Source organism: Haliotis cracherodii, unplaced genomic scaffold (assembly GCF_022045235.1).
Source record: "Haliotis cracherodii isolate W230 unplaced genomic scaffold, xgHalCrac1.p SCAF_15, whole genome shotgun sequence".
NCBI lineage: Eukaryota > Metazoa > Mollusca > Gastropoda > Lepetellida > Haliotidae > Haliotis > Haliotis cracherodii.
Window position 1 is genome coordinate 5497068 of NW_027266270.1, and position 27274 is coordinate 5524341.

The window sequence follows — 27274 nt, forward strand, 5'->3', positions numbered from 1 at the left end:
TGCACTCTCAGCCCCATCACATCCCCTACCGCTATTTTGAAATGGATAGCTGCTGTTCCGATTAACGGAGTAATGTCATCTCGTGAAGGTTGTTCGGATTAACGGTGTCCGGACTAGTGAGGTTTCACTGCATGTTCTAACACTAGCCAACCTAATTAACATAAGTACCCGATTAATATTCAATTGCGTGTTGCACTACTTTCACAATTCTCCCCTCAAGAAGACCACTTGTCTCATTGTTTGAATGCATCGTCAAGTATCTCATTGTCTGAATCAATTTTCACTTACAAACACTCCCGACAACTTTATTGATTCATGATGTATAAAGTCAGCATGATTTGCAGGCACTGACAGCAACGCTTTCCTGTGTGGCAGTGAAGACAGAGGGTTGCCGTCACAAGGCTTAATTGTGTCAGTTTTCCTTGACACTATATCATTGAAATGTAAGTGCCATTTTCATCCTTCCTCGGTCTCATATATGTATTTATATATGGTAATCACCCATTAGTTACACATAATACATTGTTGATTTACCTCAAATCTTCTGTCATGTACCTGCACATGTTCATGGAATGATCCAAGGTAACAGACAGAAATAAAGGGTATCTTTTTATGTACAAATTTACTTTTAATGATCCACTGTTCCGAGGGCGGTCGGGGAGCCTAGTGGTTAAAGTGTTCGCTCGTCACGCCAAAGACCCGGGTTCGATTCCCGGGATGGGTACAATCTGTGAAGCCCATTTCTGGTGTCCCCCGCCGTGATATTGCTGGAATATTGCTACGAGCGGCGTAAACCATACTCACTCACTCACTCACCCACTGTTCCGAATGAAGGTATATCAAACATATTTAATGTCTTCCAATGAACATCCCAACATCTCAACATCACTTAATAGTAAATATGAAATGTACATGGAACATAGTACGTCAATCTTAAATAAATACCCTACGTTAGTCCGGCAGAGAAATGAATATTTTCCCTCAACCCAGAATTAGGGGATAAATTTTTTAAATCCACAAGCATCCTAGCTGACACTGTATAATATAATAACAAATGTTTATATAACGATATATACTGATTTGGGGGTTTTCATAGACAACATTGCCTATTTTTTATTAATTACATTTCCAAATGCAACATTGCCTATTTTTTATTAATTACATTTCCAAATGAAACTATTTCATTAAGAATAACATATTCTAATATGTTAAAGGCAAAACAATAGTGATGTGCACCAAAAGTAGTCCAATATTCCATACATACGGAAGAGATATTTTCATGTTTTAGCGGCCATTTTGGCGGCCATCTTGAATATTTTAAAATGCCCAAAGATGACAGAGTGTCATCAGTCAATTTCATAACCTAGAATGTCTACTTAAACAAATCCCCCAATTCTTGTTTTTTGTCCTCTCTGCCGGACTACATCAGACCGTGATATAAATTACATACTGTTCAAAACGCCATGAACTCACATCCGACAACCCACCAACCCATCCACCCACTCACCCAAGCAATCACCCCCACAAGCAAACACCCACACTCCCTGTCAGGTTGGGTAGTCTAAAGTAATTTTTTGTTAGCTCCTTTACAATTTTATGCTTAATGAGTGTTTGTATCAAATTGCAAGTGTAACACATCAGAGACAACCGTTCATTACACACCCATTTAAGATTCCACCGCTTCATAATTTCGTACACTCTTTCTGTCATGTTGATTGTCAGAAAACTTCACGCGATGTGAAAAAAACGGGAAATTGATCGTGTGAACTTTCGCCGGAACCACTTTTGGGAGTTTCCCCGATCTCTCACTGTTTAAAATTAACTCGTATTTCTATTTTATTTTCCATGTGTAATCTTTGTATTTTAACACCTCGCAGGTCCGCATTGTTTAACCAGGGCTTTTAAATTGTTTACACTTCCATGAACACACCCAAACTGACTTGATTTTGGTACTTAAAATTAGTATTTTATCAACAGAAATCATTGAAGCTTGTCTGCCTGAAGCCGCACAGACATGATGAAGGATCATCGTCTACATCAGTACTATTTCCTGCTGCTGATGGTCGTTGTCACCGCGACACAGATATGCACGGACGTCAACATGCTGCACCAAGTACAACGCGGTGTAAGAGTGACCTCGCCTTACTTTCTGCGGACTGTGACTTCTGGTCTTATCACATGTGCTGTGGAATGTTTGTTGCGGAGCCGCTGTAGGGCCTTCAGTCATGGAAGTGGGGAGTGCACTTTATTACCATACAACAGTTCTTCAAGTGACTTCAAAACGAATTCGGATACAACATCTGTCTTCTCAGACATTGGTCACTGGCCACAGGTATGGTTATGCTTTAATGTGAGTGAGTGAATGTAAACAGACAATAAAAGGATGAAATGAAAAGCAAATTAATTCCCAGGTTTTATGACAGGTCGAATATTGCTAACGGTCCACCCTTCTATATTATGGCGTTACATACCAGTGTGAGTGAGTGAGTTGCGTTTAGCGCCGCTTTTAACAGTATTCCAGTTATAGCACGGCGTGTCAGCTTAATGTGGGAGGAAAGCCCGAAGTGATGCGGGTCTTAGACGTTAACCACTTCGGTGAAACCCACGAGCACGGGTATGGTGCTGACAAACCTAGAAACATAATCGGGGCGAACCGGGATTCGAACCCACAATCATAGGTTTCTGGGGTGCCCACGGGACGAAACTCTGCAAAGCGAATCGCGGCGCATTAGACGACTGGACCAATAGACAGGTTCGATAGTAGCAAATGTTAATTCTGTAATTAGTTATTTTGAAAACAGCTTGATATTTGGGGCATAACTACAATTAGCTCTGACATAATGTCAGATTAAAGTGTGTTACGAATTATTGATATTCCCTCAAATAAAAATTCAATTATAACACTATCTTCTGCCCTATGACGTTGCTAACATGATCAGTGGTTCTTTACATAATGGAGGCCTCCGCAATTTAATGTGTCAGATATTTTGTTTCAGATTAGATTCATAGGTATCAACGATAACAAACCTCAAAGTACAAGACACTTATGTCCGTTGTGATTTTTTTGGTGTGTTTCGTAGTTAAATATTCCCATTGGGCAGGCGTGAGCTGTGTATGTTTGATCATGTTTTCACAGCGTGTCATAGGAGTGTGTGCTTCCCACGACTGTCCACCCAATGCGAGATGTCAAGAAAACTCAAAAGTAGACCACAAGTGCATCATTACAGGTGAGCTCAAGGGAACCTTTTGTAGCAGATGTGTGGAGGTTATCTCTTGCTAATTTCAATAGCCTGCTAGTTATCTTCCTAAAACCCCAGTATATAGCTGGAGACGGTAAGTGTCCAGTAAATCAATCAATATACAGGACATGACGACTCGAAGGGTTCCTTTGTTACTGTCGTAACTGCTTTCGGGTGTCCAGTGCGACCTTAATACAGTTACTAAATGTATTGCCTTGAAATGAAATGTACCTTGAAACTCTATATTTGTTTCATTAATAATGAACGATAGCCTGGAACCAATCAAATGATAATTATGAATTATGTTCAGAATACACTTGTGATAAATGTGAATCTATTGATTCCTTTCAAACTAAAAGTTCTGTCACAAACTATATCTAATGCAACTCCTCATTGCAGCTATAATGGTTTTATTTGTTATCATTTTCTAGTGTTTTTTAGATGCATATTTAACCTTATAACATTACGTTAATCTCTTATTTTCTTATGCTTCAAACTGGATCTGTAACGGTCGTTCTTGCATCTGCTGTAGACAACGTGTATTACATAGTATTCATTGATTGCTTACAATATCCAGTCCGGAAAATTGAGATATGATTATATATATGACCGTGCCGCTTCCATTTCGAATGGGAAAATATATGCCCGAGGAGACAGCATGCATTCTCAATTCTCGTCATGGCCAACTGATGAAGTATTAGATATGCTGAGGAAATATGTTTCTTGTAAAAAAAAATCCCTCAGCTTCATTAGAATATGTTGACTCGTTTATTTTGTACCAATAAAACATTTTTCCTTTGACCGTCCGGATGTGGGATATGTTTTGTTTATACATGTATATTAGTGACGCAGGTAGCTGACATCACATAAATTGCCATCGAATTAGAGTTGAATCAAATACATAACCTTTTAATCAACAACATTATAGATATGTTTGGAACTATCCCTTATTGTCGATTGTTTCAGATGAAAAAGAGCCTGGTAAACACATTGTCAATCAAGCTAAATATTCACAATGTTTGCTTGACGCTTTTGAATAACTATCATTGTCAGGTTGCCTAAACCATCCCGGTATCGATAACGCTACACTAGCAGCAACAGCCAATCCTCTGGCAGAGACCCCTTCTGGCAGCGTCATGAACTACACGTGCGATCCTGGTTTTCTACAGGAGGGAAGTACTGTGACATGTCTACCCAACGGAACATGGTCATCTGTGAGGTGTCGACGTGAGTCATGCGTCATCTCTTTAGATATGAAAGGTCGGATAAAGAGCTAAAATTATACACACAAGTAAAACAGATTCATACATTAGTACCAAATTCAAAACTCCAACGCCAGAACATAATTAGTCTCGAATATATACCTTTAAGGGAAAATTGTGATAACAGTTTTACAGTTTTTTATACCCTTTTACAGATAAATGAGTCCTCCACTGCAGGTTTCGTTTTTTTAATAATTTGCTGAATACAAGAAGAGCTAAGAAATTCCTGATAACTTCATTTGCGTAAATTTAATTCAGATATGTTTATTGTACTCAAGATCATTGGCTTACATACATTTTTCACACAAAAGCAGAAAAGGCAAAGTAAGTACCGCTGAAAATGAGCAATTTATCTTTAGTTTTCTGTTAACGTAATAATACCATATGTTTACAGAATTTCATTAAGTTAGCTACAACAAATGTTCGCTTTTCACACATCAGAATGATTCGAAGGTACCGTTATAGAATATATTAGGAACATTTTTTCTTAGCTCTATATATACTACTCAAAAGAAGTTAAGGATCACCCCATTCTTTCATATTGGTAATGTTAATCTGTCATGGCGTGAAACATTACACTATTGTAATATGAAAGAATCAGGTGATCCTTAACTTCTTTTGAGTAGTATATACAATGAACATTTTATAATAACATAGATTTCATCTTCAACAATATATATATTCCAGAATGTGCACATTCTTTCTTAATGTTATGACAGCGACCAATTGCCCAGTTGCCCAAGAATATTTTTCACACATCTAAAACGTATAGCATTCCATAAGTCTTTTTAGTAAGAAGGTAATGAGGCATGCCAATCAGTGTTAACCAGTACTTAATACATTTAAGAATAAAAGAATGATTAATTAATGGATACCTACCACACTCACCATTCACCATGACATGAGGTGTAGTTTGTGAAAACAAGACTTTGCCAGCAGTATTGCATTCGCCTGAAACTTATTCGTCCTGAAACCTCAAATGTCAGAGCCATACACATTTATAGGTATTATTTTCATGTTGAATATTGTGAAAAACATTTCATAGGTCAAATGACCGAAACTATTCATGGTTCTTAAAATTTCGTACAGTGCGCGTATTTGTTGTATACTATTTCTTCATCACTATATTTCTAAGGCTCACATTTTTTCAGAGGTCCATATTTTCTAAAGGCAAATTATTCAGTTTTAACAATATTTTTAATGTCCATTTATCACGATGACAGAGTGTTCAGATGATTCTGAAGTCCAAACATGGTATCTTAGAAAAGTACAGTATGGCTGCAAATAGTAATATCAACAACGCTATAAGATCTGGGTATAGATGCGTTTCTTTTTGACGGTTTATATTGAATTTGGAGAAAAATAACAAAATAAATGGACAGCTGCTTCGTCGCGATAACGTGATTAATCTGAACATTCTCAAACGCACACAGCCACCCGCTATCCCGGCTGTGCTTCTGTGCGAGAACTAACGTTTCCAGTTAGTGAATTAGTCCCTTTTGGTGTATGTTGGAAAACCTTATAAACTGCGGTCATTCCTACTGTAGACTCGTTACAGATGTCGAGTACGTTAAGCATGATCTAAACTGACGCCCAAAAGAAAGTTTACCATAGTTTTCAATCACTCTAGTTTAAAACCCACAAAAGATTGATACATGAAGTAAAATGTATTGACAAGAACGAAATCCTGCATTTAAAAGTATTGTCATACAGCATCCGATATTGGCATGACAGTTGCCTGAATAAAGGTGGGTAGCAAACACAAGCTTTCCAGGTAAAGACAAAGGGCACACACATCTAAAACCGCTCAACTTCAATGACACGTCACATTGATACGTGTATGACCACCCTCCGCCACAAGAGACGCACGAACTCTCCGGCGTACAGAAGTCAGTTGTCTGATGAAGTCACGTCGCCATTCTTTTTAGAGGGCCTGGATCAGTTCTTGCCAGTTGACAGGATGATGTTGTCGCTGTCGAACGCGACGATCCATGACATCCCAGAGGTGTTTTATGGGGGGACAAGTCTGGGGAGTGGCTGCAAGGAAGTTCAGGCTATATGGGGTCTGGCGTTGTCATGCTGATAAAGGACATCACGTTGCAGCTGTTGTAGAACTGGTAGGACCATCGGACGAAGAATGCCATCCCCATGTAACTCTGAGATGTCAAATTTTCGTTGACGATGGCCAGTGGTGTTCTCTCATGCCAACAAATTCCACCCACACCATAACACCCCTTCCACCACACGGCCCGACCCCCAGAACGCAACATGACGCCGTTCATTCTTCCCTTCGGCGGTACAAACACTGCCTTCTATCAGGTCTGAACAGACAGAAGCAGCTTTCATCAGTAAAGACGAACCTCAGCCCGTCACGTCGATGGATCAGTCGTGGCATTTCTGTGGTGACTTTTCATCAGTGTAAGAGTCTGATATGCCGTCCGTATCATTTTTATACCCTTATTGCAAGTGTAGTTTCAGCTGCCTAAGCGGCACGTGTTTTTCACTTTTACGCATTTTTATCAAAAAAAACCCGTGCCCTGGACGTGTATCACTTTTTGTACAGAACATTGTTGTGTTTAGACGATGCATTTTGCATTGATTAAGTTTAAACATGTGCTTTTGAATTTTTGCAGTTTCAATTATAAGGTGGTAAAGTGTCTTTTAGCCATCAATTTAGATTGGGCTCCCGTCTCCACACATCTGCTCACACTCGTTATTTATTCAACTTACCCAAATCAATACTGCCATCCCTAAATCGCTTTGACAGTATCGTCTCCTCACAGTGATGTTTATATTGCTATGACATATAAAAATCAATAAAATGGGGATGGTTGTAGTTAGATCCCAAACAAATCCTCCCAACAACTGCATTAACCATTAAATATTTAAACCCAACTCAGAAAAAGCCAAACGCAATCTAACTCTTCGTAACCAGTCTATTGTTGCAAAGGGGGAATTAATGCACGATGACATTTTACCTGATCTCAAAATATTACGAAGGGATATCGAAAGCATATTATAAGTAATTAATTTAATCCATAGCTGCAAAGCAACAAATACCATTTTCATAATCATTCGAGATTTCTGCTGAAAGTCCATTGTATGCTTTCGACTATATCATGACATGTGTTGGCGAATCAATATTAAGGGGTGATGATACCATGTGTTTGCGAAAAGGTGAGCGTATCCTGCATAACCAGTGCACCCGTCACAAACAAGCTGAAGATCCGGTGTAGAATCGGTCTTCAGCAACCGATGCTTGCCATAAAAGGCGACTATGCATGTCGTAAGAGGCGACTAACGGGATCGGGTGGTCAGGCTCGCTGACTTGGTTGATGCATGTCATCGATCCCAATTGCGTGGATCTATGCTCATGAGGTCAAACACTGGATTGTCTGGTCTAGACTTGATAATTTACAGATCGCCGTCATATAGCTGTAATATTGCTGGGTGCAGCGTTAAACAACAAACAAACAAACAAACACAAGCAAGCGACGTGTCAAATTGAGTAAATCCATCAGAATGTCTACCATAACTTTTCTGGATTTACTCAACCTGACCTTTCATGGTCAAAGCTTCATTGAAAATCTTGATTGTAAGCAAACTGCCTTTTCCCAACAAATTTGAATAAACTGGATATGCTTCTAAGTACCTAAGCAACTAAGCAAACTTTACGATTGAAAAGTCGAAATGATCCGTCTCGTCGTGCTGACGCTGTTGTCATTTTGAATTTCTATGCTCAGATCTAGAAAGGACTTTGCATTGGGTTTCTCTTTAATGTCTTCGATTTCCAAAACTCTTGTGGATAGGTGAGGTGAAGATTGTCACCGGGTCGTAAAACCAAGGTCGTCCCAGAGAAGTGACCGTAGCGCTTCCCCAACTCCTTTCTGTCTGACTGTCCGGCGGTCGGGACAGTTCGGGGTCGTCCGGCACAGCTGTATGTCTTTGCGTTGATTAGAGTATCGTTTGTGAATTTGTTGCCTTTACATTTAATTCTCTAGAACGCATACTTTTGTCATGTTTTCATTTGATATAAGTTATTTCATAGATGTATGCAAACTTATTCATGCATCTACGTCTCCAATATTGCTTCAGTAGTTAGTTTGCTAATCGGGTTTTCCCTATTTTAAGAAGAACAATGCTGTAGTATAGCATGTGCCCGAACAGTTTGGGGAGGTTGTCGTCTCCGACGTCCGCACGTCTCGTGTAAGGTCCTTAGCGCTATTATGTACCATCATGCAATCAGCCTGAATCAATTGTTCACTTGTTGCTGGAATGTTAAGAGCATATCTTTGGTATTCAGCATTGTGGAAAAATAGATTTTTACAAAATGGAAATAAACTTCGTATTTATAGATTGTTCAAACACTCGCTGTCAGCCACACCCTATGTTACATGTATTATGAACAGGTCCCATCGTAGTATTTGTCTGCTGACCGGATGTCCTACGCTATTGGCAGCTAATGACGTCACAGTAAGAAATCTGTTCCTCAGATGAAGTACCTGTAAAAAGCGGTCATCCTGCGGAGTCTTGACCTTTTGTCTGCCACTCCGTGGTCTGTCTGCGGTTCTGCAAGTCTGTCGAAGACGTGCAACCAGTCTGGTAATGGTCATCTTGGACCAGTTCATGTTAATGGCAACCGCTCTATGTGTCGCTCCCATCTGCGCTCTCCCTCTGGACAGCAGTCAGTCTTGGCATATCCGTTGGTATTAAACATCAGAACCAATGATACGGAACAGATCCGTGCATAATTTATACCCGGAAATTGCATGATAATTTGGGAAAGAATGTTTTAAAAAATTGCTGAAAAAACCCAATATCTCCTCAAATCCGCAAAGCACGTGCAAAAAACGACAGAGAACATGAAGGCAGTATTCGTGAGATGTGTACTTGACTGTTTTTGAACAGGTTGGCATCTTTGTTTTAAAGTGGCAAATCAGTTAATGTTGGTAACGTTTCTTTTGTCCCTCAGTTTTTGTCGGCGAGTAACAGTACATTAGTTTTTAAGTACAGATCATGATAATCGCCTAAATTCTTGCAGCCTAATTTATCCCACACATTAAGAGCGTGTTTATCATCAGCACCGGTTATTTTGGATTCTGTTAAGTTACTATAGAATGATTCAACGGGTGGTAATTAAATTTCATCGATTCTAGACCATATATTCCATATATCCATATATTCGTAAGGATATACACCTTTTCTCGGCAACAAATGCCATGTTAAACGATCAGTATATTGATTTGTTATAGCAAAGTCATCGGGATTGTTTGCATGAGCTGAATTGTCCAGGGAAGATAACAGAAACTGTACACTATGTATAAATCTAAGTCCATTAGTTTGTTTTGTTCTCGCTTTCCCATCCTTGTATAATGTATAGTTTTAGTCAACGAGAATGATATATATCTTTCCATATTATTAAGATTGCATGTTAAACCACCATCAGTCTTTGAGATAGCTTGCATGATGAGGAGATGAGAATCATATCCTCCAAGGAAATGAAACACAACGCGGATTTGTATTGTTTGAGAATTCATGCTAAGTTTCAAGTTACACTCATTATGCGCGGCTCCTCTGTACTTACCCGTGACGTGACAATGATCTCTTAGAGAATCCCAATTCAGGGATTTATCATACAAACATGACAACTCGTTAACTTCTTATAGGTCCTTCAATCATCTCTCGTCATTCACATGGGTTTCTTACGTGAGTAATGTTCCCTGATTATTCTCTCTTCATTTTGTGAAGATTCTAGGAACTTTCCCGGTGCATCAGGACCTCTGTAAATCATGGGCGCATTTGTTTTCCCATCATACCTTACAACAATACTCAACAACAAAAGTTCTTGTGACACCAATACTTTAGTGTATTTTTCAAACAAGTAAAGTTGCGTTTTCAGTATTGTAGTACATATATGGAATCAAGTCACAACAACGCAACTGCTACAGAAAAGCATGCATTCCATGCAAAAGTTGACTTTTATGCATGCCACATGCTTTTCACTACCAAAGAATGGGTATAAAAACATATGCGTTAACAGGATTCCATATGCATTGTTGAGCAACAGCCACTTAGAAAAAAACATTACGAAATGCCATTACGTCTGTCCGAAAATCAGCGTCTGCGAGTCATTGGTATGCTTGAAGCAGGATTGAGTCAACGTGATGTTGCAAGACAATTTAACGTCCACAGAAACACCATTTGGTGTTTATGGCAACCTTGGCAACAGATCAATGAGACTATCCTCGGAGTGGCAGGCCACGAGTAACCAATAATCGATAAGACAACTGGATTCAAACAACACACACCTACAAAATCGATTCCAGCCAGCAACAGTGACTGCAAGAAGCATCCCTGGCAGGCATCCAGGCATTACCTTTCAACATGACGACGCCCGACCTCATATTGCTCGACTTGTTCAGGATTCTCTTCAACAAAACAACACAAATGTCATCCCCTGGCCGGCTCGCTCCCCTGATCTCTCGTCAATCGAGCACATGTGGGATGAGATGGACACTCCAGGAACTTCGAAACATGCTCCAGCAGATATGGACAGATATCCCACAGGACTTTGTGCGATGTCTGGTCCATTCCATGAGATGGAGATGTATTGCTTGCATCGCAACCAGAGGTGGATATACACGCTATTGATTTGTAAATTGACATTTTGGCATGTTCATGTATTTTTATGAAATCATGCTTTTTCTGAAGTCTGTATGGCAAATTAAACCATTTGAACACTTACAGGAGTCTTTTATCTGTTGCAAACCGAAATTGTTTCAGATTTGGTAAAAAAACATAACTTTGCATTGCATCTTATTCAATGTCACAGGAACTTTTATTGTTCAGTATATATATCCAAACCCACAAGGAGTATGTTCTTGAGTTTTGTATGTAAAACTACATTCAGTACTGTGTTCGGTATTTTCTATCCGTTTCATAAGTGCTTTGAAATCAACATAAATTATGTATGGTACTGGCATTTGATTACAATAATGCCCAAATTTAATATATTTTTTATCCTCTTGAGGCATATCTATCCTGATAGCAGTCTGCCTAACACCTCTGCAATCTTCTTTATGCACTTCTAAAATATCTTGTCTGCTGTATCCATGCAGACATCTTTCTTTTTCTTATGGTTTGCTTGATTGTATAACAGCCAGTCTAAACATTTTATCCATGTATAATGATATTCCCCATCTTTTCCGAACAGAAATTAATTGATTCTGGGAGTATTTTCTGGGGCAGGGCTCAACCTGTGTACAACTGTTCCTTTAAAATGTCCGAAAACACTTATAGCTAAATTATTTAGCTTTTCCACCTTATCAGTTTGCGAGGTCTATCTGAATTTTTGTTTGCAGGAAACAAGGCAGATCTTAACATCCATCTTAAACAGTTATTACCATTATATTTTACATTAATTAGGGCTTGTTTCTTCATATGTGGGTAAATCTATATCTGGTCCATAATTTGCTATATCTAAATATCAAATATCGATTCTATCGACACCCGACCCGAACCTCTATCAGTCCAGCGGTCTAAAGTTTCTTGTATCTGCTGAATTGATGCATCTAATGATGCACTTATAGAATCAGATTCGGTTATAACTTCTTGGTTGCCGCTTAGATAAGTTTCAATATATTCAACGCTATCATCCTCGTTATTTTTACTTAATGACACTTGAACTGTTAGCTGCTATTATATACTATTTAATTTATCTAACTCCTCATTAATTTTGCTTGATATGATGGGTTGTTATTAACATCCATGTTAGAATTAATATCTATCTTCCAAACTCTTAGATATTTACTAACAGCATGATCTGTGGGTACAATCTTAACTGTGTAACAACTGGTTGATTATCCAGTAAAGTTTCTCGCTTAAGCTTTGAGTTCTCTAACAGTCAGGGGATTGTTGTATTCAAAACTGAGTAAGGTAATCAATTCAGCTTCTCCGAGCTTCAGATTCTTCGAGAAACACCACGTAGATTACGTTGTTCAGCCCTCTGACATAAACCATTGTGATGTTATGGTATACAGAAAATAAAACAAATCTCTAAATGTTTTTATTCATATATCTAAACACTGATTCTCCCCAACCTATTCCTCTCATTGATGTAATCCCTCTAGTTAATTGTAAATGATCTGGTTTCTAATCTTGCCGTGAGTCTTGCATGAGCAGTAATGACATTTGACCCCAATCCTGCATACATACTGTGTAGTTAACAGTACCCTGTCTGACTGAGTAAGAATGAATCCCCCAATGTAAACCGACACACCGCCTGTTACAGTTTAGTGGTTTCCCCATAAGCGTAAATCTTCACCAGTTTAACATCATGTCTGTTAATACACCTCTCGTATCATTTGTCTAAATGCAAATCAGCCGAGTCTCTGCCCCGTCATGGTTCTTAATACCGTGTCACAAGCATATAGCAAATTATACCCACCAATGACAATCCCAGAACAATAAAGGTTATATTGCGGTCTATCTGAGCCTCGGGTGGTGTATAAAACTAAGAGAGTGGTGGGTTTGTACAAATTAGGTCAAGTGTCTTTCCGTAAACAAGGAAGTTTTCATGCATGGCTGTTTCAACATCCTTTAACGTTTGAATTGAATGATTTTGCCAACACAGCTCATCATTAATAAAATCAAGCCTCTGTATTCTTTTCCTGGACCATTGTGACTGGGTGTTTTCAAGTTGTTCTAATGCTTTATTGTGTTGTTTCTGCTCCTCTCCTCTCATAGTAGAGAATAAAAAAATACACCCCCAAAAAGTTAGAGCATTTATACAATAGCTCAACCAACCATCATTGCAATTGATGCCATACTATGTTTATAAATATTCAAATGTTAAATTATTTCATTATATCTTCTGGGATAAGCCCTTGTTTGATTAGCATATCTTTAGTAGCCATAGCTACATCTAGGATCATCATACCAATATCATAACCATTACAATCTAGCTTGGGTGGTGGTGCTTTAGCAATCATTTTACCTATGTGAGCATAGCCTATAGCTAAGCCCCTAACAAATATTAAATGATATGCTGCATTTAGCAGCATTTTACCATCTGTAACTGGAGTAGTCATGTTTTATAACATTACATGAGGGTTTAACTCTCATTAAAGATGATATTTGAGTCTAACAAAATGAAACATGAAATATCCAATACATCCCAAAATAAGAAACTGTTGCAAAAGAATGAGGATTTCCAACCACATCATTACATAAATGGCTGCTAGTGTTCAGTTTACCGCATTTCGCTATATTTTGCTAAGTAGTTGCTAAATTTTGCTGAGCAGTTGCTAAATTTTGCTTAGCAGTTGCTAAAGTTTGCTAAGCATTTGCTAAAACTTATTAAGCAGTTGCTAAAATTTGTTAAGCAGTTGCTAAGCAGTTGCTAAAATCTGCTTAGCAATTGCATAAGCAGCTGGTTGGTCAGTTTTTAATACGAGTTTAGAGTGTTTCATTTCTGCTAGCAGTTTGATGATTTTATCTCGCTCGACATTGGTAGAGATAACATCTTTTTCACGTAGACATTCCTCTGAATGAATCTCGGCCCTTGCAATGAAACAGGGCAACCCACCTTGTCTGCTCTCTGAGATCTTTCAGGACAGAGTTGTATTTTTGAGTAAGTATCCTAACGCTATGCTCCATATGTCGTCCGGAGAATGCTAAATATGAAAGCAAGTCTTTCTTTTTGGTAAGTTCTTCACTCGCACTGGAGTCATCAATTATGAAAAGTGTCGATTCTACTTTGAATTTTTCGTGGCATACCCATAAACGATCAAATTTGTACACCTTGGGATCCTTCATTACCCAATCTCTTGATAGGTATGTTTTATTAACATTTATAGTCGGGCACAGAATAATAATATGGGTGAAACAATTTGATAAAATATCTAGAATAAAATCTGTTTTTCTGCAGCCTGTTTGCCCACAGATGATGGCGCAGTACGGTTCTTTAGGTAGAAGATTATTATTAATAGATCACTTGCACGATTCTTCCATTTTGTATATTAAGTTGAGCATCCATAATCATGTACAAATGTTAGTTTAATTTACCAGCCGTTTCAGCCTTCTTCGTTATCTGTATAGTAACACCCTCACAACCATTCTCAATTCTCTGGGGGAGGTCGGTGTAGCCTAGTGGTTAAAGCGTCCGCTTATCACGCCGAAGACCCGGGTTCGATTCCAGACATGGGTACAATGTGTGAAGCCCATTTCTGTTGTCCCCTGCCATGATATTGCTGGAATATTGCTAAAAGTGGCGTAAAACCATACTCACTCACTCACTCTCAATTCTCTGCTCATTACCGTGTGTTTGGTCATTAGCTGTGGTTGGCATGTCGAACAATAGTGCATACTTTGAGGTAAGGAATTCAGCCAGTAATACATCAACAAGAGCCAGATCTTTTGTGACTGCCTTAACTTCTGGGCTTCGTCTTACAGAAGGGAGTTTATTTAATCTCATCCCACTGTTAATCTGTTTGCATGCCTTGACCATATAGTTCATTAGGCACACCCTTGTACACTTTTGTAATCTTTTGGTTATAGAACTCCTCAGTATCTCTTGAAAATGATTCAGAAGGGTCCTCGAACAACTTTAAAATACCCTTCAATGATCTAGCGGCACGTTTGGATTGATATTCCACATTGTATCACTTTTGTCCCTGGAAGTCTTTCGGTGCTGAAGAAGGCGATCAAACAAAATGGCTAAACTTCCGCTATATTGGTTACGATTTTGTGTGGCCAATTCAGGATCTGTTATCATATCATACCGACGTTAGATATTAACAATGGATTGGCTAGCTATGTCAACGTTTTTGATTACTCTGTGGTAGTCATTAAAAGTGAGTTCATATTCTAACCTATCACCTTGGGATGCTTGACAGAAGGGCATGTGACTATCTAGTAATTCAAAGTCAAGCAGAATACCTACATCCGCAACAGCCTTATCTTCTACGATGGTATTATCACCAACACGCAGTCTCATTACATTTTTATTACCAATACCTTGACGCTGTAAGTTTTCCCATTCTTTGGCTCTTCTCCAAAGATCCGTGTAACAGAAGTATACATCACTGTCGTCAATACTCAAAACATTACCGCTAATTATAATCATGATCTTCTTTACAATTGCATGACCTACATGTATTTTCTGAACAAGCTCCCTGATAAGGTCAGTAGAAGTCAAACTAATTGCAAATCATCACTCATTAATAATATAGCCAAGCTAGATGAAGACAACATATCTTATGAGAAACCGAAACCTACACAGGCAGATGATTAATTCAGTAGACACCATGTTGCAGAAAGATTGTATAACTTAGAAGATGAAATATCAGCCTGTTTGGAAGCAGCTTCCACTAATAGAGAAGCACTTTGTTCACAAATCAGTCGAATTCGAGAAATTATTGACCAAATCCTCAACGATGATACCACACTAGCTGAAAAAAATTAAATATTGTTCAGAGAACAGGGATAACCATTACCAGTATTTTAACTGCATTGGGATTTATTACATCAAATTTAGCTCTCGCGTTAACTAGTGGTAGAGGCGGTGGCACGCCTCCTAGTGATAAGGACGATGTAAAAGAGTGGATAAAAATGCACTTAAAGGCATTAGGAGAAGCACTAGCAAATCTCACTGGTAAAGCCACGTCTACACTTCCTGGTATAATAGCTCTATTAATTTATGAATTTATTAGCCAAGAACGCCACTTGGCTTAGTCAACACTTGTGGGCAGTGATAGTAGCCATTGCTGGGCTGTTGTAAGTAGCCGCTAAAGACTCAAAGACGCTAAAGATCGAAATCGTGACTCCACCTACTATAAGCACTGTTTTTTCATCAATATGTTGTTGATTTTTTATCGCAGTATGTGGCGTGACAATTGTGGCTGTGAAACACATGGTTTTGTAGATGACTGTGGTTTTACTTTTCCTGTTTCGCCTGTAATGGTTTGTATTATTAATTAAGTGTTAATATCTGAATTTATACCTTGTTTTTGTTGATCAGAAGCAATAACAATCATTATAGCCTACAACTTCACAAGAAGATGGTATGTCAACTGGTGAAGCAATAGCATCCCCTACATTTGCAACAAACTGTTTTTGTTCATCAAGCGCTGTCCCAGAACAAATTATTCCTGTTCGCGTTTGCGACTGTGCGCCAAAGATTGTCCATACATTAATTCATATTGATTCATTAACTCTTACAACTCCTTGGGTTAGTAAAATAATTTTCTGTGTTATCATTAACAACTTCATTCCAAGCGTTTACGGGATCATTTTGTTGCACAAACTTTGTAAAAATCTCAGCTAAACAACTCTTAAAGCTCCTCTCCAATCGTTATCCATGATTTAGATTATGCATTCTTACAAAAAGATTGGTTTCAAATGGATTGAATGATTGATGACTTTCTTTAACTTAGTCATCTCTTTCTTCTTTAACAGTTATTTTGCCACTGTAAGGAATACCTAGACCATGGTTAAGTCCTTAGATATGCCAATATTTAGTTGTAGAAACATAAAATTCCTGGTAAATACGTTCATATGCCCACCTATTGTACGGATTATTTGATGCATTCAATGTTTGATCCTGCAGTAATGGGGCACTTATGTCTGTAAGTATACATCCAATCTGATATTATACATGAAATGACTTATTTTGTTCAAAGCCAGCGGCATCAAGAGATACACAACATCCTGTTGTGGCAAACAATATGGCAAAGTTTGACTGGTTTTGCCAAAATTGCATTGGATTGTGGAACCAATCATACACCATTTTGTCGCTAGTTGCTGTGAACCTGTATTTTTTCAAAGATATCAGGGAAATGTACAAAAAACATAGCACCAGAGGCTCTTACTAAAATCGACTGGTTTGTAATGTAAGTTGATTTCATATTTAAGTTATAATATAGTTTCTTTTTATATTTGATATGTATGTTACACTACTGGGAATGACAAATGGCCAGTCTATTCAACTGCTTCACGCAATGGATAACTGTGATATAACGTATTACCCACGGCGGACCAATATTAGTACTACAACAGGTAAGTATAGGTTATTACTAGATAAGGACCATCACACTATATATGATGGATATAACAGTGTATGCTCACTCAATGATGAATTTTTAAAGCCCTCGGGAGCTAGTCTCACACTAAATGAGTCGAATGGGGTGCTGATTTTACACATTCTATAAAACTTGACAGGGACTTAGCAAATACACTTGGATTTATAAGAAGTGAAGTGGCAACCACCACAACAGCGCATGGATTTAAATGTACCGATAAAGTTCCCTGTCAGGAGTTGTGCATCCATCTTGAAGAGATTAGTACAACAGATAATATTCAACTTGAAAGTCCTTCAACTCTACTAATAGCTATTCCAGACAAAGATGAAAAGTACGATAGTTGTAGTACAGAATCTTTCTCATAATTTCAGTTTAAGTAGTTAAGGCGGGGCATTATTACAGAGCCCAAAATTCCTGTAGTATTTATAAAACATCAACCTGTACATATAGGATATTTAAGCGTTTAACTCAATATTATAAATAATTGTTGATTTTTCAGGTGCTGGAATACATAACCTTAGACAGTGTAATACATTTGTGCTTTCTGATCATGGAGACACAGAAGGATTTGATAAACCTGGTATCGAGGGCAAGTTATATGCTTTGAACTTGCAAGATAAAGTGTAAAGAAGATAAGAGGAAAGAAGTTATATTCACAGCACCTAATGCCCCAGCACCTAATTTAGGGGATGTAAGTGATGTCGACGTCTGTGGTCTATTAAAACACTTTGTATAATCTTGTTTGTGCTGATAACAATAAATGGATTATGCTCAAAACAAAAATCGAATGGTTACTGAATATCGTCATTGCCCCACCATATGTGACTACAGATAAGCCATATCATTTAACTAAGATGATAAATGAAGTAAGACAAGTTCTATGTCGATCACTTGCTTGATAAAGGTGTTAGGATCTACACCGAAACGTTGCACTAATTGTAATAAAGAAGTTGTTCATTCATAGAACTTGTCTTACTTCATCACACCAACTTCTAAATGCCACTCAAAAAGATAATAAATAGCGGGATCGTACTCTGGGCTTATATTCCCTCAAAACGAAAGAGTCCCAGGCTCTATGTTATTGAGACGTCCAGCATTAAAAGATATGAACTTAAATTTGGTTACTGAATTCAATGATATAAGAAATAACTTTAATGCTACATGTAAGCCCCCAAGCTCTATCCTTCTTATGGAATTCTCGTCCGGGGATGCGCCAGAACATGGCCTCCTGATATTACCGGGTCTATCAATTAAATGGTTTGAAAGACATGAACGTCAACGTTGTAGTATTATTTTTGGTGCAGGAAACAATCTCATTACTTCAAACCTCAAGGGGGTTGAAGTTATTATGATGCGCGCCTTTCGTTTCTTTTGATATTTATACCCTAATAATATAATCTAATAAGGCTGATGTATACTCTCTGGACATTGTCGACTGACCAATTCAGCACTCTTGTAGAATAATATATATCATGGGTTTATATCCAGCGCTTGATGAAGCATCTGAAAAGATGGATACTGTTGATGGATTTCGATTACATCAAATAAGTGAAATCAAACATCAAATAGAGAAGGAGCGTGATTCTAGACTTGGATTATATAAAAAGCATGTGAATGCTCTTGACGGAGTTGACACTGCATTTGTAGAAGCTAGCATGGGACTTGGTGCAGCCGGTGTTGGTTTATTATCAACTATAATTTCTATGCCTATCGTACTTGACATGGAAGTAGCAGCTCTGGACTGGCGGGAATAGTTCTTAAATTTATTTCTCGTAATTTGCAAAAGAATGCATTAAAACATTAAAATAGTATTCGTGTGTTGGATGAAGCAAAGTGAAACAGCATTGAGGATCATATATCAACAGCACGAGCTGATTGCAAGATTTTCGAGGAGGAGTTTCGTTTAGTGTTGTCAGAACTCACCAAATATGAAGCAGGAGATTCGATCAAATTCTCGTGAAACCAGATGAGAAACAAAAGTTCATAGAAAAGGGGAGACAATAAGCACGCCAAGTACTCCGAGCCAAAACCAAAGAACTGGTTAGAATAACTTGTGTCCTCGATATACATCTTGAATCATGACAATCATTGGATCTTATTTCATAATTTGCATAAAAAAATATCTCTGAAGTAGCATTATTGGGGTATGAGTCTGATCAAAGTTAGCTAGAATCCCCATTCCCTTTTCTACTATTTCTTGTGATTTATTTGGTAAAATGTTTCTACTAATATTCACTGAAGTGTAGCGAAATTCTTAGAAGAAGACTCGTTAACAATGCTCCAGGCCTTTAAATATATATAGTCGAGATGAATAGTCTATGTCTTCACCTTGAACGTAGACATACAGTTGACAAACAATAGAATTTTACAAATTAGTGGTGAAAAGAATGGCGCCTTGTTATGGTGATAATCTCACTTGTAAATGTGAATAACATTACATCGGAAATAACTTGAAATAATAATTAGGAGATAAACAAACTGTGTTTTCGATGTAGAGCTAGGTTACCTGTAGATTTAACCGCGCTAAATTTAACATTTGAAACCTCACGCTGCGCGTTCGGTTCCAAATTCAATTTAGCGGGGTTAAATCTACAGGTAACCTAGCTCTACATCGAAAACACAGTATGTTTATCTCCATTCTACCATTACTAAATAAAACGCGAACTCTTTGGTGTTAGCAAATATACTGAGTGAAGCGGCATGGGTTGAGTTCAGTGTTTTGAGTGGGTTATCGATCTGAATTACGGAATCACCGAACAAAATATGGTGCTGTATATACTCAAGCAGTTTGTTTACACCGTTATACTTCACTCGAACATATGACAGGCATTGAAAGCATATAAGCAAGGCAACTTGGTAAGCTAACATGAGGTGGGCATCCCTAAAGAAAACAAAGCAAGCTTTGCCAGGCTTTCGCTCTACATCGCGCGTCACCATTATGACGTCATATCGCTCATTGTGACGCAAAAAATATGACGTCACAGTTGTATATAGAAAAGCGCCAAAATTCCAAGCTCTCTGTTGTCTCCAAAACGTAAATACATTCCCTTTGTTGATTTCTGTCGTGTTTTTTCTACACGAAATGTATTGCCACACATCCTTTGAATATTGTAGTAACCGCATATGTGCATTTCGTAACCTGTAATTGTAGATATAATTATTTAAATATGCCTACCGACAATGACCGAAAATAGTACTATTCTGTGAATATTAGCTTCCGCGGTGATGTGGCCGTCAAACAAGCTGTTTCAATCAGAGGGGGTTTATTGTGATTTAATAGCCTCTGATTGACCAATCAGAATCGAGTAAATTCCAAATTCATGGTAGAATTGCACATTATTCCACTGCTTTACTGTCCAGATCATATTACACAGCATCATGAATTAATCAGGTTCTGTTAAAAAATGATACTTCACATAAATTTCAACATCGTCAAGTTTTGTCACGTTACTAACTCTGAATATTTGACAGTTGTTATGGCGTTTGATTACGACATCCACTGTCGCAATGTTACATTAGTTATTTGACCCTCTGGTTTCATGAGGTTATGCATGTAGCGTGTTCACTAGTGCGTAAACATGTTATTTTATGTAGACGCATAAGTAGTCTCATTATAAAGACATGTTTTAAAAATACAGAACATCATATCAGAAATTTCAGAGTTTAGTAGATTTATCATTAACTGACAGTCTTTAAAAAACCTTGCAACATCGGGAGAAATTTGTACCTTAAATGGGAATACGTTTCACATATAAGTAAGACATGGTATTCATCCTCTACTTCTCCGGATGAACAGTTTGTACAATAGACTTCAACAGCAAAAACAATGTGTATCAACCACAAGGATTCGCTAGACCGTATACAGGTGTTATTGTCACACGTTGGTCAGGTCGAAACTTAGTTGCACTCGTAAGTAGTCATGGGGCGATTTTGATCTTTTACTGAGTTACCCCTGGTGTTACTGACCTAAACAAACTAATTGGCTGGGGTGTTTTATGTTATAACCCTTTTCTAGTAATCCGCGAAAAAACAATTTGTCCGGGATTGCCTAGTTAATGCCAAGTATCTTATTATTATTGTGAGCCAGGTAACTCTTTCGGTTTATTACCTTTTTATTGTCGTGCATACTCAGTTCAAGCGACTGTGATGCTGTATTTTTATTCAGGCGTTTTCGTCTGTCTCAATTGTCCAAGAGGCATAGTTTAGGGATAAAGTCTCAGACCTGCATCACTTCGGGCTTTCCTTCCCACATTAAGCTGACACGCCGTGATATAACTGAAATACTGTTAAAAGCGACGTTAAACCCAATTCAGTCACTCTCCAACCGAGCCGAGATTATTCACTCATTAGAATGTAGTAACTCCTATGTGTTAATTGGTCACAGCTCGCTTAATTGGCTCTCTATGCATTTTGGTGATTTAGTTTTGTGGTATGTGTTATACAGTAGCTTAGCAACCGTATATGTGTTCTGGTTATACAGTAGCTTAGCAACCGTATATGTGTTCTGGTTATACAGTAGCTTAGCAACCGTATATGTGTTCTGGTTATACAGTAGCTTAGCAACCGTATATGTGTTCTGGTTATACAGTAGCTTAGCAACCGTATATGTGTTCTGGTTATACAGTAGCTTAGCAACCGTATTTGTGTTCTGGTTTATTGATGAGTGATCATTGTCACTATCACTCGGGGCCTTGATCCTTTAGATTGCCTTGCTTTTGTTACACGTTTTCTATTATTTCTTTGTTCTTATTTATGACACCCTGGTCTCAGGAGCACATCTCCGTGACAAAGATACACATTTATCTTGGCATTTTTTAAAGAAATTGTGACATCCATACAACAGAAACTGAAGTTCAACTCTTTGGTAACATGTCTCCTCTTTCATTTAACTAAAAGAGTTCAAAAAGCAAATTCGAATGCCAAGAGAAACATATCAACTGGGAGAGGGCACAGTTACTTTAGTAATCATAGATATACCTACTATTTGTCTTATTGCCATATCAGCATATTTTACAATTGTACTGCTAATAGGGAAATCAAGCAACTCACATATTTGGTGTCCGAAAATATCTGTTTAGAGTTAATTTCAGTCCTAACAAATCAACTAGACCACATCCACAGTCAATCGATGTAACACAATTAAATTTCCGAACCTCTTTCATGGAAATAAAGAAACGTGTTAGTTTGAGAATATCAATTCTAATTAAATTTTTCATAGGTTTGTAAGGGTTGGAAAAATCAAACGTTTTTCAAAGTTTAAAAATGTTTCCTGTTAAAGAGATTGTACATCGCCAAGTAAAGCTTTTGAATTGATCAATATTCACATGTTTTTTGTTGGTTTGTTTGTTGTTTAACGTCGCACTCAGCAATATTCCAGCTATATGACGGCGGTCTGTGTAAATAATCGAGTCTGGAATAGACAATCCAGTGATTGATATCATAAGCAGCGATCCACGCAACTGGGATCGATGAATATTCACATGTGATTCAATTATATGTTAAGATGTTAATTCAAATTTGTGATGAAATAAACCATTTTCAATGAAATTCTTTTAAATATTTTGGGGCAAACATACTTTCATAATTTATTGACAAATAACACGTACGTCGTAATTCCCAACTGTGAGTAAATTCTTAGATTTTATTGAAATAAGGATACATGAGCTCTATTGTTTGTAACATGTCCTAAAAACTCATTTGTGACGCCATGAACAATTAGTTGCAAAACTACACTTCGTACACAGTTGGCAATATATTTCTCAGTGATGGGATGATCAGTGAATTAAATTCCCCGATATGAGTACCCCTACTGTTATTATTTATTTGTTTCACGCTTTTATTCAGTATAACATTGGTGACAGGGTATTACACAAACAAAAGTTTGTTTGGTCTGTTTGTTTGTTGTTTAACGCCGCACTCAGCAATAGCTATATGACAGCGGTCTGTACATAATCGAGTCTGAACCAGACAATCCAGTGATTAATATCATGAGCATCGATCAACGGAATTTTGATACGATGACATGTATCAAGCAAGTCAGCGAGCCTGACCACCCGATCCCGTTAGTCGCCTTTTACGGCAAGCATGGGTTGCTGAAGACCTATTCTACCCTGGATCTTCACGGCTCCACAAAAGTCCTGCTGCTTTATGAAGTGGTGTGTCACCTGCATTATTGTGTACATTCACTTTAGCTCCAGCCTCCAGTGACACTTCAACACACTCTGTAGATCCCCGTCCTGCTGCTGTATGAAGTGGTGTGTCACCTGTATTATTCTGTACATTGTCTTTAGCTTCCACCTTCAGTAACAAGTCAACACAGTCTGTAGATCCCCGTCCTGCTGCTGTTGGGAGTGGTGTGTCACCTGTATTATTCTGTACATTCACATCAGCTCCCGCTTTCAGCAACACATCAACACACTCTGTAGATCCCCGTCCTGCATCTTTATGAAGTGGTGTGTCACCTGTATTATTCTGTACATTCACATCAGCTCCAGCCTTCAGCAACACATCAACACACTCTGTAGATCCCCGTCCTGCTTCTTTATGAAGTGGTGTGTCACCTGTATTATTCTGTACATTTACATCAGCTCCCGCTTTCAGCAACACATCAACACACTCTGTAGATCCCCGTCCTGCATCTTTATGAAGTGGTGTGTCACCTGTATTATTCTGTACATTCTCATCAGCTCCAGCCTTCAGCAACACATCAACACATTCTGTATATCCCCATCCTGCTGCTTTATGAAGTGGTGTGTCACCTGTATTATTCTGTACATATTTTACACAGAATTGCAGAACTTAATGTTCTGCCACTTGACATTTGTTTGGTGAGTCCATCCGACTTCAATGGAATGCGATACTCATATCTACATTTCTGTATATAACTAAATAATTTCGTGGAATCTGGGGAGGCTCTTTTTCTAATTCTACTTGAGACGAAAAAATATTAACTAACAGGATTATATACGCAGCTATTTTGGAGGTGGGGTCACCAAAAATGAAATGCTTAACTGTAAAATCAACGGTTCTGTTTCTAAACTATTTTAGCAGCGCCATCCTCTTGTGCAGATGTCAAACAAAAGGGTATTTCTAGTACAGATGGCGAATTCTGGCTTTATCTTGGAGAGAACCAAAGAGCGAGGATATACTGTTACAACATGGCGTCGACAAACCCACAAGAGTTCTTAACTTTGGCCAAACCTAACAGCGGTTATTATCCTGATATCCAGAATAACCTATGCGCCGGAGAGACTCCTTTGACCGATGTCGAAAAAAGGATGTTTGCTGGAACAAGAACTTTCCGGAAGATAAGAATAGACATACAGGTATGGAATTATACCGACCAAAGTAAGGGAACAATGATTTTGAATGCAAGTATTGTTGATGTGTACACTTTCAATACCTACACATTGCATATTGCATGTGAACAGCGCATGATGCACGTGTACACAGAAGGCAAAGTATGTGTGCCAGTAGGGGAATTGACAATAACTAATGTAATTGAGGTAAGCACAAGCTCAAAAATGCCTCCGTGACAGTTCCTCAATAAACACACAAAATGGCGAACTGTGTGGAGTTGCAATGCGACCTGGGTGTGGCAGGCCTAAAAGACGAAAACTAGACAAGATCGTCTCATTAAATTAATTGCACTGCAAAAGATTCAAATCTGCTCCTGTTAGCAAAAGAAATCCGTACAATAACATGAAGGCGAATTTCAACATCTCATACAGCCTGAAGTCAAGGCTTCCTGTTAAGGATGTGGTCGACCCTTACAGTTTACCATAGTCGGCAACGATTGGGGTAGGCTAGGCAACACGAGGGGCGGTTGTGCGCCACGATTACAGACGAATCAAGATTCACAGATAGCAGAAAACGTACGCTTTGTTGGGGAAACTGATTTGTTTATTGTGAATGGACATTAGACTGGTCAACGATACTGACCAAACTCTGCGTTCCGTCACTGTTCCATTCGCTGGAATTATCGGCAGAAAATTTGAACTGTATGATTAAAGTGCCAGACCATATCATGCCCAAGTCGTCACCGATTATCTCCGACGAGAAGGCATACGCACATTGGGGTCGTATAAGTCCCCTAACATCTCCCCAATAGAGCATCTGTGCGATGTTCTCGGGCGGTCCGGGGGCACGGGTGGCCCAGTCGTCTAAGGCGCTGCGATTCGCTGTGCAGAGTTGCGTCCCTTGGGCACGCCAGAAACCTATGATTGTGGGTTCGAATCCCGGTTCGCCCCAATTATGTTTCTAGGTTTGTCAGCACCATACCCGTGCTCGTGGGTTTCACCGAAGTGGTAAACGTCTGAGATCTGCATCACTCCGGGCTTTCCTCCCACATAAAGCTGACATGCCGTGCTATAACTCGAATACTGTTAAAAGCGGCGTTAAACCCAACTCACTCTTCAGGCGGAATGACGGGCAATACCAGAGACAACCCTACGCAGGTTAATCAACCGTGAATGAATCGGTCATGTATAATGTTGGGGATTGTAAATATTTTTGGTAGTGAAGACTGAGTACACAATTTCATAAAAATATTTAAAAAAATATTCATGATCCCTAACTTTGTTTGTTTACGCTTTTCATATCATCGGAACGTTGTTAAAAGCAACCTTGCACCAAACTCACTCCATCTATTTGCAGAATTTGACTGTGGTAGTGAAGGATACGACGTTTGCGGATGGCACAACAAAACTGAAGCCATACGGTGGCGCCTACGACTGTTATGGGGAACAACCTAAAGAAGCATGTCCATCAAAGGGAACTTTCAGTATCGATCTGTCAGGAACTGGATTTCAACTGAATCCTTCGGTGAAATCATACATTTCAATTTATTTCTAGATTTCAAAATACACTACTACATGTACAACATGATAACATGTTGGTAACGAGTTGGGTGGTCCAGGCACCTCATGCTTTTTTCAGTTCAGTACCCAACAAACTCACTGACTTCCTCACGTTAAATCGGTGAAAGTTGGTATAATTTAACGGTTTAGGAACTCTTTATGACATCAATGCATTTAACACATATTCTTAGTTTCCTCAAGCTTAATATGATATATGTATATCTTTATGTAACTGAGTGATAGAGTATTAGCAATCGCCACATCACAAATACTGTAGTTATTTCTGGCAGCATGTTTCAGGGTCATCTTTGAATAGTATCATAACTACTTCAATTGCTTAAAAGACTCAAAACTATTTGAGAATGTAAAATCTACAGGTCAGCAGTTTGCACACGTGAATGTTCATGAAGTGTATAAACGTCTATTTTCTTCACCTTGTCCTAAACTTGACATCTCTTTTTTCGTTCACCAGCAAACCTGGATTGCCATTGGTTGGCGTGCCAGTCAAACAGTCGACTGGGTTGATGCTTGGAGGGTTAATCTGCGATGTGGTGGGAGCTGCGGAGGCTGTGAGCCAGAAGGCTCGATGAAGATTAAACTAAACGAGAGTGAAGCTACAATAGTGGATTGATGACTCCAGCATATGCCCTTTGGGTTCCGTGCGTGTAGAATATGGTTTTTTTCTATCGCTGTTTTGCTTCTTTTATCTCATTAATTAATGCCGAGCGCCAGACAGGACAGCAACGTGTACCTTCCTTTTATGTCTTTTGGTGTGACGCGGTCGGGGTTTGAACCACCGACCCTCTTTTTTTCGGGCAGACGCTCTTTCCACTAGA

General features: G+C 38.6%; 1 protein-coding gene across 1 annotated transcript; it reads left to right on the top strand.

Annotated features, from left to right (window-relative positions):
* Positions 1-2014: 2014 nt before the first annotated feature.
* LOC139462636 (A disintegrin and metalloproteinase with thrombospondin motifs 20-like) lies at positions 2015-27069 on the top strand. Its single transcript, XM_071244469.1, has 6 exons — positions 2015-2332; positions 3137-3227; positions 4293-4466; positions 24628-24905; positions 26236-26403; positions 26911-27069. Exons 1-6 carry the CDS (start codon positions 2015-2017, stop codon positions 27067-27069), a joined length of 1188 nt encoding a protein of 395 aa, XP_071100570.1.
* Positions 27070-27274: the final 205 nt, after the last annotated feature.

Coding starts and splice junctions, on each gene's coding strand:
- LOC139462636 (XM_071244469.1), top strand. CDS start 2,015: ATGATGAAGGATCATCGTCTACATCAGTACTATTTCCTGCTGCTGATG. Junction 3,228..4,292: donor CCACAAGTGCATCATTACAG/GTGAGCTCAAGG, acceptor TATCATTGTCAG/GTTGCCTAAACCATCCCGGT. Junction 26,404..26,910: donor GATTTCAACTGAATCCTTCG/GTGAAATCATAC, acceptor TTCGTTCACCAG/CAAACCTGGATTGCCATTGG.